Source organism: Natator depressus, chromosome 5 (genome assembly GCF_965152275.1).
Source record: "Natator depressus isolate rNatDep1 chromosome 5, rNatDep2.hap1, whole genome shotgun sequence".
Classification (NCBI taxonomy): domain Eukaryota; kingdom Metazoa; phylum Chordata; order Testudines; family Cheloniidae; genus Natator; species Natator depressus.
Window position 1 is genome coordinate 34,136,361 of NC_134238.1, and position 13,761 is coordinate 34,150,121.

A 13,761-nucleotide genomic window follows, 5' to 3' on the forward strand; every position below is an offset into this window, starting at 1 on the left:
TTTGCTGGGGGGGGAGGGGAAGTTTCCAGCACTGACTAGTTGGATATGGTGAAAATGGGTGAAATGAGTTTGCTTTTGAAGGGAAGAATGTGTGCTGCAGATTGACACTACCTTGAACTGTTTGTTTTTAAATAATTTAAAGGGGACACTAATCTGAAGTCTGTCAATTTAAAAAAATGAATTAAAAGTAGTTTCATGTCCCACATTAGCACCTGAATGCAACAAAAATCATAAGGTGTTTAAGATTTTGAAAGTATTTTCTCTCCCCTGTTGCTCTGTGAAACAAAACAAACAGGAGAGACTGAAAATGGAGTACGCACAAGTGCTGCCAAATGTTCAAAGTAAAACAAACTGAAAAATAACTAACTATCTTAAGTACTGCTTGTAACAACAGTAGGTCAAAGTTTCAGACAGATGTGACTTCAATTGTCATTGTCCCTTTAAAATCGTGAAGAAGATAGTTTATGTTAACGCTGCACTTCATAGGCTCACTAGTAGATAGAATTGGAAGAGCAACTAGAGCACTGAGTCTGGCCACTTTCTTTTGTGTGTGTGGGGACAGGAGGTGAGGGAGAGTATTGATAAATAAAAATACCAGTCAGCTTTCTTAAAAATAAGCATAGAAACAAGAGCACTAACCAAAAATTGCATCTAAGTGATATATATTTTTTTCAATGTGTTGTGTCCCTATTTCCTATATTTTATTCCAAGAGTTTTTGTAAGAAAGAAAATTTCACAGAAATTCACCCATAAAAATTCACTCTCTCAAGGTTTTTAGCATTGTTTTTATCATAACCATCTAGATGAAAACTGCAATACCTGTCAACTTACCACAGGATCCAAGCAACCAAATATAGCACCAAATATAAGCATTTTGCCAATTTTTACGTTGACAGGTAATGCTGCAAGGTGCTGGCCCAATGGAGTCAGTTTGGGCTCACTTAATTCACAAGCCCCAATTTTCCGTAGCAGGTTCATTGCATTGCTGATTACTTGAGGCTGTGGAGGGTCTAATGCTCTGGAGAGGAAATCCTCAGGAGAACCAAGATTGCATTTCTGTGGATTAAATGGATAGACAATTCAATTTAAACTATCTAGAAAATATTAACCAAAAGATAACAACAAAAACAGATATTTTAAAAACGATAGGCTGCAAAGATATCTAGAAGACATGTTGCCTATTCAGTCATTCTGAGATCAATCATCCTCCTCTTCCCCCACCCCACTCATTCATCTTCCTCATATGTGCCAAGTCTTCCCTGATGCAGGACTGCAGCAGGCCAACACAGTGACATTAGGATGGCTCCACTGTAGAGGGAGGGCCAGAGTGCAGAGAAAGTGAACAAGGGATTATGCACCCATCACGCACAGCTTCAATCTGGCCTTTTTTTGCAGCGCTACAGTAGTGGTGATGCATTAGCATGGCCGGTAGTCTGGAACTCCATGAATCTATTAGCCCAAATTTATATGTAGAAGGTATGCACATGCCTTGCACCCCACATTCCTTGGTCGGGAAAGAAGGATTCCATCCCTCTGCTTAGTTCCCTTATGCACAGTCCATATACTTGGTAATATGGACAGGGACTGGGATTTGGCCCTTTAACAGGGATTTTTCTTCATAAAACATTTCCTTCAGATTGATGTTTGGAAGAAACGCGAACAACAATTCCGTTCTGCAGATTAGATAGTATTATGTACTAATAGATGAGTGTACACCCTCGCCCTCCCCTCAGCAACATGCTCTGTATTTTTTAAAGTGAATATATATAGTGGATTTTCCACTAAGAGAGGAAACAGACATCTCTACAGACTCACGCAACCCAAATAGTAGCACTAGAGCAGGACACACACCTTTCTGGCTGATTCTAAAGGAACAAAGGTAAGAGAAATTCAAGAAACAAGACTGTACCATAATATGAAGGCATAACTCTTCTAAAGGCACACGCAGTATTTCTGGAACGGAATATTCCATGAAACTTTCAAACCTGCAACACCACAATAATAAAGACACACAGTATTACAAATTTCAGTGTAACAAGCCTTGACTTAAGGTTACAAGTCATCTTAAATTACAATCGCCCGTTTTCATTTGCTTGTTTTTCAGATAGACGTTCTTTCTGGGGGTACATGCATGGGTTTTAAAGTAAAGAGTGAGAAGAATATATTTCCTCTTTGTGAGCTAAGCATGTGCACACGTCACGGGAGGGCAGGGTGAAGGTGAAGGATAGTGATGGACAATGGGACACTATTTTGAAATAATTTCTAATTTGTTTTTGCTCATGGTTAATTCAAATAAGTGGAACTTCAAACTTTACATGTGGCTAAACCCTCAAAGTAAAGGTTACTTTTTTATATATATATAATTTATAACTGAAACATAGTTAAGGGCCAAATCATTTTCAATCAGATGTAATAAAAAAAGGAATTCTAGGTTTTTAGTTATGTTGTTGCTCTCCATACTGTGGAGCAGTATAACGTCATAGGTAGTTCCCCTGCTCCGCATCCATAGATAGCCCACTTTAAATCTATGGATTTGGAAAATAAGGAGTTAAACCTCAAGATTCCAGAGCTAGGATTTGTTTATATTGGACACTGGAGCAAATTTATGGTGATGTTTAAAACAGAATTTTACAATTTAATAATACTTCAGTTATGATTCTTTCCCCCCTACAATTTTTTTTTTTTTTTGAAACAGGAAATGAAAAATTTGAGTCACCTCTGTTAAAGAAACATTAAGGCTATAAATTCAATTTGAAAAAAAGGCCAGGAACTGCAAAAGTTAAGGATTACACAGCCAAAGTCATCTATATTACACACATCAAGTACATACTTTTATGAGAACCTGAACTTTTGTATTTCCTCACTTCAGTTTAATTTGAAACCACTACACTGCATTTTAACACAGGCTTTTGCAATTAATACTGTAACAGTTGCCTGACTTACAAAATCTTGCTCATTAAAGCTACCATACCTGTCTCTTGTGTACATTCGGAAGCAGAATCCATCCCTGACACGTCCAGCTCTCCCTTGACGCTGCAAAGCACTTGCTTTACTGACAAAGGTCTCTTCCAAAGAACTCATTTGGCTGCTTTCATGGTACCTGAAAAAGCATTTGCACAGAATGTGTAGATAAGGACTACTGTCAGATTCAAATTCTCAATTTAAAATTGATTTTTAAAAATAAAATCACTCGTAAAAAGTTATAAAATTTAGTTTTGAAAGCCTTATTTTGTAAGCCTTACACATGATTGATTAGGTCATTAATCAAATGTAGATGATAGAGGTGAAAGAGACCTATTGTATTAGTTCATCTAGTCCATCTTCCTGCCAATGCTGAATTGTTTAACCACACTTTTTCTAGTACTTTGTATATTTGAGGTAGACCAAAGCCAACATCTCAGTGTCAGGAAGTTATGGAAAAGGTGATCTACCTAAAATTTCATCCCATTACTTCTAGTTGTGCATTCCATCACCTCTAAATAATTCCTCTCCCTGTTCATAACTGTGACAAAGTGGGAATTTTTGTAATATTTTTATGAATTCCATGTGTGCTTCAGTTTCCCCTATTTGATACATTGTTACCAAGTGGGGGTGAAAAAGGGACTAAGTTTGCTCTCAGGACAAACTAAGATACATAGGTGGGTGTCACCTCCCTGTCTTGGTGGAATGAAGAATTTTTAAGGAACTGGTTGAAACTGTCTTAGGTAAATGAGGGGGCCAAAGACATAATGCAAGCTCCAGTGACTCACTGATTTCCCTGCCTCTCAGCAGGGGAACTTTGCTTTGTTTTCATCTCCAGAAAAAAAGATTGAGAGGTATGAGGTGGGGGGATAAGTGTGAGCTCTGGCAGAAGCTTGTGAGCTCTCTCCCCTAGGAGCCGATTAAGGAGGTCAGACAGAGAAAGAGAGACAGAGCCTGAAAATGGAGTTTCACTACATCTTGACTGGGGCTCTGGGCTAATCAGAACAGACTATGCTTTAACCTTCATTTCTCTATGTTCAATCTGCAAATGAAATAGCCATACCTTCAGCCATACCTAAGAACATCCTTAAGCTGTGTTCCAGTTGACTAATAAACCCTACCATTTTGAAAAGCTGTTTGAGTGTTACTGTAATATTTGGTGAGGTGCATTAATCCCTGAAGAGTGTACAAGTCTCTATCAGGAGTCTGGCTCAGTTGGACTCTCTGAACAGAACTCACGGTGAGAAGCAGGAGGATTAAAGCCCAAAGGTTCAGTCTCAAGAGGTGACAATGTTGGCCTACCCCAAAGGAAGAGTGTGACCTCTTAGGGGTCTGGCACACCAAAGGGATCCTCTCCAAGAGACAGTTCCAAAGCTAGGAGCACAGCACTGATCACGTGGATCTGTGACAACACCACTATTTGAAAATCAGTAGACTTGTACCAAGCTGTAGGATGGTTTTGTGATTTGGACATAAGGCCGTTATCATCAGACCAATCAACTTACTTTTTTGACCAAAGCCTTAATTTAAACCTAGATCTGAAGAGGTACAAACCTAGTGGAAAACCCCTATGGAATCTATTTCCAAAAATGTACACAACACAAAGACTTAGGAAGATCAACCCTTACCTGTTTTCTTTTGTTCTCCCAGTGTCAATTACAAAGACAACATCTGGTATCGTAATACCTGTCTCAGCTATATTGGTTGCCAAAACAATCTGCAAATGAAATAGCCATACCTTCAGATAAATGAATTAAGGAAATAGTCCTGCTATAAGTTTAATTCCTTTAAACTCAGATTTGGAGAGAACCTGATAAAAAGTGATCCCTACAGAAATGTCTGGGAGGACTAAAGAGATAAAGGGGATCTTTACATGTTTTTGTACTAGTTTTTCATTGTATAATTGGTTTAAACTGCTGCTTGCACTTGCAAAGGTTGCCTGACTTTCCACTGAACAATTTGTCATTAAGTCAAATAGTCTTTCACAAGCTTGTGTGTATAAAGGTGTACAAAATACTTCGAGAAAAGATTCCTAAAAAAGATTTTTTTTAGAAAGTGACAGGGATCCATTTTTTATACAACAGAAAGTTACAGTAAAACAAAAATTACTAAAAACTAAATGTTTTTCTGTTGTATATAAAAGATTTAGTATGATGACTTGACAATCTTTTGAAGTTAACTCGTATCTGGCCCTGAACACCTTGTTAATAGAGTACAGTGCTCTGCTTTCAGCAAGAGAATTTCAGACAACTCACAGTTTTATAAACTTTGTAAGTTTTTTATTAGAGAATTCATATACACAAAAAGTATATAAAGTAGAGGGAGCAAGAAGATGATTTATATTACAATAGTGACTTTTACATGTTTAAACATACCATACCTTTCTAACTCCAGAAGGGGGCAATGTAAATGCAGCTGCTTGATCTTGAGTTGAAAGAATAGAATGCAGAGCTATTAACCTATACCTGAAAGAAGGAGACATTATTCAACAATTAAGTTACAACATTCAACAAATGTTTAAATAAGCCTGAGGTAATGCTGGTGGGTTGGAGGAAGGAAAGACAATATACATAAATAATAGTAAGACTTTGTTTTACTAATTACATAATACTAAAAATACATGACAGTAAAATATGAAAGGAAAAACGTATGAATGATAATACTTGATATGGTCATTCTCCAGTTTGGTGGAGATGGGCGAAAAAAGAGTTTCTACCATTGTTATGCAATTTTATATTGACTCTAAACTATAGTGACCGTATTTTGACAGCTGCAGCAAAAAGGAAGAAAGTGTCAGTTTTTATTTCAGAATTAAAATATCCAGAAGCTCTTCACTGTTAAAGCAAATAAGTTCATTTGGAGGAAAAATAAGGAACTTTTGATTGCAGAAGGATCTAAATATTTACCACTTATGCTCAGATTTGAAAGAGAAATAGAAAAAAAAAAAATGAAGATGGATTGAGAAAATGTATTGTGAGCAAAAAAGTAAGTTATGTACTAGCTACAATTCTCTTTTCCTGTAAAAAAAAAAAAAAAAAAAAAAAAAAAGCCAGTCTTAAAAACTAAGATGAGAACACTACACATTTCTCAAATGAGAATGGTTTCTTTACCTGTCCCTTGTAAACCTTCGGTCAGATGAAATGAGATCATATAACTGCTGGATGTGAGCAAGCCCTGGTAAAAAGATCAATATAGCACCATCTGTGTTTCTGAATTGTGGACTTTTATCTGTGGGGATATAATATAGAAACCTGGTTAAAAAGCTAGAAAAAAAATCCTATTCGACCTTTCCCTGTTTGAAATAGGAGATACTATTCTAGGATTCCTGAGCTGGGCCCTTTCTGGGAAGCATCATGAATAGGAATGAAATCAAATATCCTTCTAGTACCAAGCATCATTCGTAAACAATAAGAAATCCATGAAAGCGGAGTCCCAAAATCTGAGGAAAGTTATCATTGAAAGAATTTTTAAAAATCCACAAACGTTTTAGGAAGTGATAAAGTACCTAAGAAGGCAAGCAATTCCAAGATAAGGTCAAGGTTGATCTTGTAAGGATTCATGTAGAAGATTGCTTGCTGTGTACGATTGCTATACGTCTGATAGTAGGGATCCAAATCAACACCTGATCCAGACTGGAGTGGGACATATTCCTAAAAGGGAAAGAATTTGGTAACATTAACTCTATGCAAGAGGAAGGCAAGAGAGGAGAACTTAGACATTTATGCCCTTTAAGTGTTTTAACTTGTCTTGTAAGGCAAATATGTACAAAAATGGACATCATATAGTCCATTTTATAATAATAAAAAAAGTTCCATTAGGTCCATCCCTGCTGCTCACACTGGACCATCTCAAAGGCCTGGCAAGCTGGTACTTTTTGTTTTTGAGGCTGTGATCCTGTGCGCCAAAACCTGTGCTTTAATTTAAAAAGTAACAAGCAAGTCTCTAGCCCGTATGGCTGCAAGAGAAACCATTAAAATGTGAACTGAATGTAAACTGAGGCAGTCATGTTTGTCTGAGCTCTGGTCTACACTAGAAAATTAGATTGGTTTAACTACGTCAGTCAGGGTGTGAAAAAGCCACACTCTGAGCGGTGTTGTTAAGCCAACCTAAGTCCCAGTGTAAACAGTGCTAGGTTGACAGAAGAATTCTTCCATCAATTTACCTATCACCTCTCGGGGAGATGGATTATCTACATCAACATAGAAACCCTGCCATCAGTGTAGGTAGTAGCACTATAGCACCACAGCCGCTGTAGCTTTTTAAGTGTAGACAAGCCCTGACTTAGGGCTTGGAAATGTGAGCTGCCCCTACCTATCTCAATAATGTGAGAATTCTTAAGTCGAATGATAATTTAAGTGCCAACTATTTCACTGCTAATCAAAGCATTCAGAAAGGAGAGGGACAATCATAATATATGAAGATCTTCCTACCTACTGCAGTGTCTCATTTTGGACAGTGACTGGGTGGTGCTCAGGAGAGTGCTACCACTTATTCGCCTCCCTTTCTCATACAATATACAGCCAACTAGCCAGTGGGGAGGAGTGAAGCCCAGAAGGGCATCTAAGCCCCATCAAGGGAAACTAGTTCCACAGAGACCTGCAAGACATACGAGTCACAGTTAAGGAGAGCCAACCTTGGAGTGGGGAGCAGAACAGGTGATATAAAATATTTTTTACATCTAGATAATCCACTGTAAGCAGTGTCTTATTTTGGCATCCCAAATGGCAGGAAGCAGCTTGGAAGAGGGACATCACTTTTCCTCTGTCCCCTCTCCTTAGTTTATCTTCATAACTAAGCAGAATTGTTCCTGAGTCTATTCAAGAGCTTACCCAGTCTTTCCTTAAATGTATCAAGAGTTGGGAACGTGCACAAGATATTGAAGGTACAATTTAACTGGGAATCAAAATTAAAAATGTAGTAACAGCAGGGCAGCCACAAATAATTGTTGATGAAGCCACCAGAACACACACAGTTGATGACTCAGTAAGTTGCTGGATATATGGTTTCATAACCATTGGAAATATCATAATTGTATATAGCTAAATTAGTATTGTATTAATTGTGATAATGATTCGATACCATTGTGCAAATGGATCAGCTGTCAAAAAGAAAAAACACAGAAAATACACTACTACTTCCACAAATTCATGGTATACCCAAACCTTGAATACTGTGCACAGTTCTGGACACCTCATCTCAAAAAGAGACATATTAGAATAAGAAAAGGTGCAGAGAAGGGTAACAAAAATCATCAGGGATATGGAACAGCTTCTATACAAGGAGAGATTAAAAAGGTTGGGACTATGCATTTTAGAAAAGAGTTGACTGAGGAGGGATATGATAGAGGTCTATAAAATCATGACTAGTGTGGAGAAAGGTGACTAAGCAAGGGTTATTTACCCAGTCACATAATACAAGAACTGGGGATCATCCAAAGGAATTAATAGGCAGCAGGTTTAAAAGAAAGTACTTCTTCACCCAATGCAGTCAACCTGTGGAACTCGTTGCCATGGGATGTTGTGAAGGCCAAAAACATAACTGGGTTCAACAAAAAACTAGATAAGTTAATGGAGGATAGGTCCATCAATGGCTATTAGCCAAGATGGGCAGGGACACAACCCTATGCTCTGGATGTCCCTAAACTTCCAACTGCCAAAAGCTGGGTCTGGACACTTGATAAGTTCCTCTGTTCCGTTCATGCCCCCTTAAGCATCTGGCACTGGCCACTTACTGGGCTTGATGGACCGTTGGTCTGACTCAGCATGGCCATTCTTATGTTCTTAAACAAGACTGTCCAAACAGAAAATACTTGTTTTACCTGATGCTTTGTGATTCCTCCTCCTTTGCTAGTAACATTTATTGTTATTTCTTCCTCCTCCTCCACAAACTTCTGACAATATTCAGAGTCCTTCTCCAGAACATAACCAATTTCCTCAATAATATTTTCCACGTGGAAAACCTACAGAATTATTTTGAGAGGGGTAAATACAAAAAATAAACCTACATCCTTTCTGTCTTTCTAAAGCAAACACCCTTAGGATTGAAAAGGGAATTTCCTACAACGCTAGCTAAGAAAGAAGATCCAAACTTCTACAGTAAACTATATGTTGCTCCTCAACAGCAGAAAAATGGAGTGGCACTATACGTTGAGGAGCATATAGTGGCACTCCTTTTTCTGCTCCTTCCTTTGAAAGGGCAAAGCAATATACAGTACATATAGCTGTTAAGTATCTATACCAGTGCTAAGGAACCCCCTTCTGCACCCACCCCCAGACCCAAACAGCAGCACAGAGGTCTGTGAGGTGGGGTGGGAAAAAAAAAATCACAAGGAGATCTTTCCCATTTCACTTATTTCCTTATTATTTATATGAAAACAGAAAGTGAACCACACTATTACTTTAGGAACGTATTAAAAAACCGAGCAAGTCGGTAAACCAAATTAACAAAGCAGCATAAACGATGTGTTAGAGCTTTGTCCTTGTGTATCACAGCATTAACAATGCTGGATCACAAAAATAAATTGTGATGGACTGTGCATTTAGTGTACTGTATGTGGTATATTAGAAACCCTGTAAGCAGCATTTTAGTTATTTTACCTTTTTTTCCCACAAATAAAAATGAAGACAATAACAAGTAACTGATAAATTTAGTTGGTCATTTAATACTAGATGACTGGTCCACTTAATTCAGCAACAGAGCTATATCAGTCAGTATTGATGTGCAACAATTTGCATAGAATACTCCATATATATATTGCTTTAACGTTACTTGGCATCTCAAAGTTACTAAGTATTCGATAAAAAATTATAAAGGTGAAAGATAAACAGTAAGAGGAGAGACGTTTTGAAATGCTCACATTTTCCTCATCATCAGAACCTAACGCAACAGAACACATCAAAGAAAAATGGCAAGCCTCAGGGCCACAGAAACAGAAGGAACTTAAAATTTGATTTTCATTTTAAAAAAATATGTACAACAATAAAAATGGTGTTTTAGAATTTCTGTGGATGGTCTGAATTGTCAGAGGGGAAAAATGATGTAAATCCAAGTACAGAGTTCTGTTCATAGGACCACTGAAGCTATTTTAGGATTTTTAAAGATAAAAAGGGCTGAAATGGTTTTAAATTCAGATGAAAGACTACCTTCTCTTGCTGCTGTAGCAGATACAACTGGGTGACATATTACTGGGTAGATATAAAGAAACATTTGTGTGGGTAGATATAAAGAAACATTTACCTACCTCAACTGGGTAACTCCTTCCTGAAATCCTTAGAATGGGACAGTGGGTGAAATAGCTGGAAAACTTTTCACTGTCTACAGTAGCACTCATTAAAATCAAATGCAGATCTGAACGTTTATGCAAGATCTCCTTCAGAATGATTAGCAAGAAATCAGACTGGACACTTCTTTCATGAACCTTGAATTAAAAGGATGTAGAGAGTGAATTAGTCTGGAGGTATAAATAAAAATAATTCCTATGAAAGATACAATTTGCAAAAGCAAAGTAGAAGTGAGAGAATGCTAACCTCATCTACAATAACATGAGATACATTTGAAAGAAGACTGTCGTCCTGAAGTTTCCGAAGCAGAACTCCTGTTGTACAGTATAATAATCTAGTAGCTTCTCCCGTTCGGGATTCCATACGGATTTGATATCCACACAAGGAATTCTACAAAACAATTTATAGGATAGCATTTAAATGTATAGTGGTTTAAAATACTAGATATACCACAGATACACAAATATTAAAATGAAAATTAAACACTGGTTTCAGGCACTGCATAAACTACGAGTAAAACAGCATGGTGGATTTTTTTCAAATCCAAACAAAATTTGACACAATTATTAGTTTCTACTTGGTATAAATTATGGGAGATCCTGGACTAGAAAGTTAAGTACATTGACAGTTACCAATAAGGCAATTAGAATAGCACGTGTACAGCTCATATTTAAAGCTTACTATGACCAATTAATAAATCCTCACAAAGCCCACATATTGGGAAACTAAGGCAATGATCTTTCAGTGCAACTGTACCAGTGTCACACACACGAACATGACCCCCTCAGCAAGGCTGGATTAACTCTCCTGTGGGCTCAGGGCTATTAGATTTTGTGGGGCCCCTGTATACAAATCTTTTTCCTAATTTAAAACAAAATTATCACAGTTATGGCATCGAGGCTATTAACGCTATACGAAACTTGCCTTTTAATTAACAAAGCCATTCTGTGGTTACATTTCAGTCTTAAAACATGTAGAATATAGTTAATTCAAAAGAGCCTACTTCTTACCTCAGAACAGCTGTTATATTAGTTTCTTTCTGGGAGGGAGTTTGGGTGCAGGAGGGGGTGATGGGTGTGGGCTCTGGGTGGGAGCTTGGTGCAGGTGATTCTGACCCAGGGCAGGGGGTTGGGGTGCAGGAGGGGGTGTGAGGTGCAGGTTCCGGCCAGGAGGCACTTACCACAGGCGGCTCTCGGGCAGTGGTGCAGCAGGGCTCAGGCAGGCTGCCTGCCATACCCCCATGCTACTCCCGGAAGCAGCCAGCTGCTGGCATGTCTCTGCGCAGCCCTGGGGGGAAGGAGACAGCGTGTCTCCATGCGCTGCCTGCACCTGCAAGTGCCGCCCCCACAGCTCCCATTGGCTGTGAGCTGGCCAATGGGAGCTGCAGGGATGGTGCTGGGGGTGGGGACAGTGTGCAGAGAGGAGCGGCATGGGGCATGGCATACAGGCAGCCTGCCTGCCTGAGCCCTGCTGCACCACTGCACTTTTAGCGGCCTGGTGATCGTGATCAACTGACAGAGGCTCCAGAATCAGTCAGTCAATCGTGGGGTTGGCGACCAATGAATCTCATAAATTATGGATTTATTTTTGCGGGGACCCCCTTAGCCCAAGACCTTGGGCTGCAGCCCTTAAAGTCCCTGCATTAATCCGGCCTTGCCTCTCAGTATTACACGATTTGAGCCAAACTGAAAATGTGGAAAAACAGTGATACTATGGATGGTATTTCCAAAACAGCCAAAACCAAGAAGTAGAAGAGGTTCAGATTAGTACTGAAGTTACTGGATGCTAATCCAGGCAAATATTTTGCATTTCGACTGTACACAATTAAAAATGTAAAAAGTACAAAAGGGGTACAGCTCCTCAAAAATCCATTGCATATTAATTACCTCACACATAAAAAAAACTGTATTCCTATCATGGTATCTATTCACTTATGATAGCCATTCATTTTCTACAGCCACTGTAAGAAGTTCTACTTTGTTTTCCAGTACTTTTAAGATATAAAATTCAGAATGTAAGACCACAAGCTTATTTTAACCAGAACAATAGTTTAAATGGGCCTTTCAAAAGGTCAGAAGTTTGAAGTTATAGTCCCATTAAAAAAAAAAACAAAAAAAACAAACAGAATTTAACTTGACCTTAGTAAGTATATTTTTAAAAATAGCTTATTGGAAGAAGGATGGAGTAACTTCTGCTGTGTTATTAAAAATTCCAGGATATGAAGATAAAATCCAAAGGAAGGCTCAGGTTAACTCCAGGACAAATTAGAATATTTGAGAAAACCATTATTAGTATTCACTTGTGAAAGCTATTCCCTGCATCTCACATAATGAATGTTGGAACTTCTTGAAACATATAAATTTCTGTAGGAAAATTGATATTGTGTGAAGTTTTGTTTTTGATAGAAATTTCTATCTTTGAGTATTGCATTTTTTCTAAAAATAGTAAGAAAGAAGTACTGTACATAAAACAAACACTTTACTCTGAAGTTAAAACAATTTTTAAAAATTGTCTTCTTCCCTATTAACAGAGTTAGTGTAGTTGTCTTGGCATTGTTCATTGTGAAAATCAAAAATTTGTCAACAAGCTATGCAGAAAGGGTAAATAAATTTACTTTCAAAATATGACTACTTTATATTTTGTACACGTTTTGAATATGTGCTCCTACATTTGTTCGGGAGTGTGTTTAGAGAATTCACATATGCTCATTATTAGTTAGTAGGGCTATCAATTAATAGCAGTTAACTTACGCGATTAACTAAAAAAATTAAACACGATTAAAAAATTAATAGCGGTTAATTGCGGTTTTAATTGCATTGTTAAATATAATACAATTGAAATTTATTAAATATTTTGGGATGTTTTTCTACATTTTTAAATATATTGATTTCAATTACAACACAGAATACAAAGTGTACACTGCTCACTTTATATTATTTTTATTACAAATATTTGCACTGTAAAAAAACAAGGAAACAGTATTTTTCAGTTCACCTCATACAAGTAGCGTAATGCAATCTCTTTATCACGAAAGTTGAACTTACAAATGTAGGTTTTTTTGTTACATAACTGCACTCAAAAACAAAACAATGGAAAACTTCAGAGCTACAAGTCCACTCAGTCCTACTTCTCGTTCAGCCGATCACTAAGACAAAGAAGTTTGTTTACATTTACAGGAGATAATGCTGTCCACTTCCTATTTACAGTGTCACCAGAAAGTGAGAACAGGCGTTTGCATGGCACTTTTGTAACCGGCATTGCAATGTATTTATGGGCCAGATATGCTAAACATTCGTATGCCCCTTCATGCTTTGGCCACCATTCCAGAGGGCATGTTTCCATGCTGATGATGCTCGTTAAAAAAATAACGTATTAATTAAATTTGTGACTCAACTCCTTGGGGGAGAATTGTACGTCTCCGGCTCTATTTTACCCGCATTTTTCCATATACTTCATGTTATAGTAGTCTCGGATGACGACTACTATCTTTTTAAGTATACTTTCACTGCAGATTTGACAA

At 37.7% G+C, this 13,761-nt stretch overlaps 1 protein-coding gene across 1 annotated transcript in view; it reads right to left on the reverse strand.

Moving 5' to 3' along the window:
- Window positions 1-13,761, reverse strand: part of DHX29 (DExH-box helicase 29) — a 37,049-nt gene that overhangs the window by 8,832 nt on the left and 14,456 nt on the right. The window contains exons 12-21 of the mRNA XM_074952554.1: window positions 10,488-10,631; window positions 10,202-10,378; window positions 8,780-8,920; window positions 6,467-6,611; window positions 6,072-6,189; window positions 5,342-5,426; window positions 4,590-4,678; window positions 2,972-3,100; window positions 1,910-1,985; window positions 832-1,056 (exon numbers count right to left, since the gene is read on the reverse strand). Of these exons, the coding sequence (XP_074808655.1) occupies window positions 832-1,056; window positions 1,910-1,985; window positions 2,972-3,100; window positions 4,590-4,678; window positions 5,342-5,426; window positions 6,072-6,189; window positions 6,467-6,611; window positions 8,780-8,920; window positions 10,202-10,378; window positions 10,488-10,631 (1,329 nt within the window). The remainder of the gene's footprint in view (window positions 1-831; window positions 1,057-1,909; window positions 1,986-2,971; window positions 3,101-4,589; window positions 4,679-5,341; window positions 5,427-6,071; window positions 6,190-6,466; window positions 6,612-8,779; window positions 8,921-10,201; window positions 10,379-10,487; window positions 10,632-13,761) is intronic.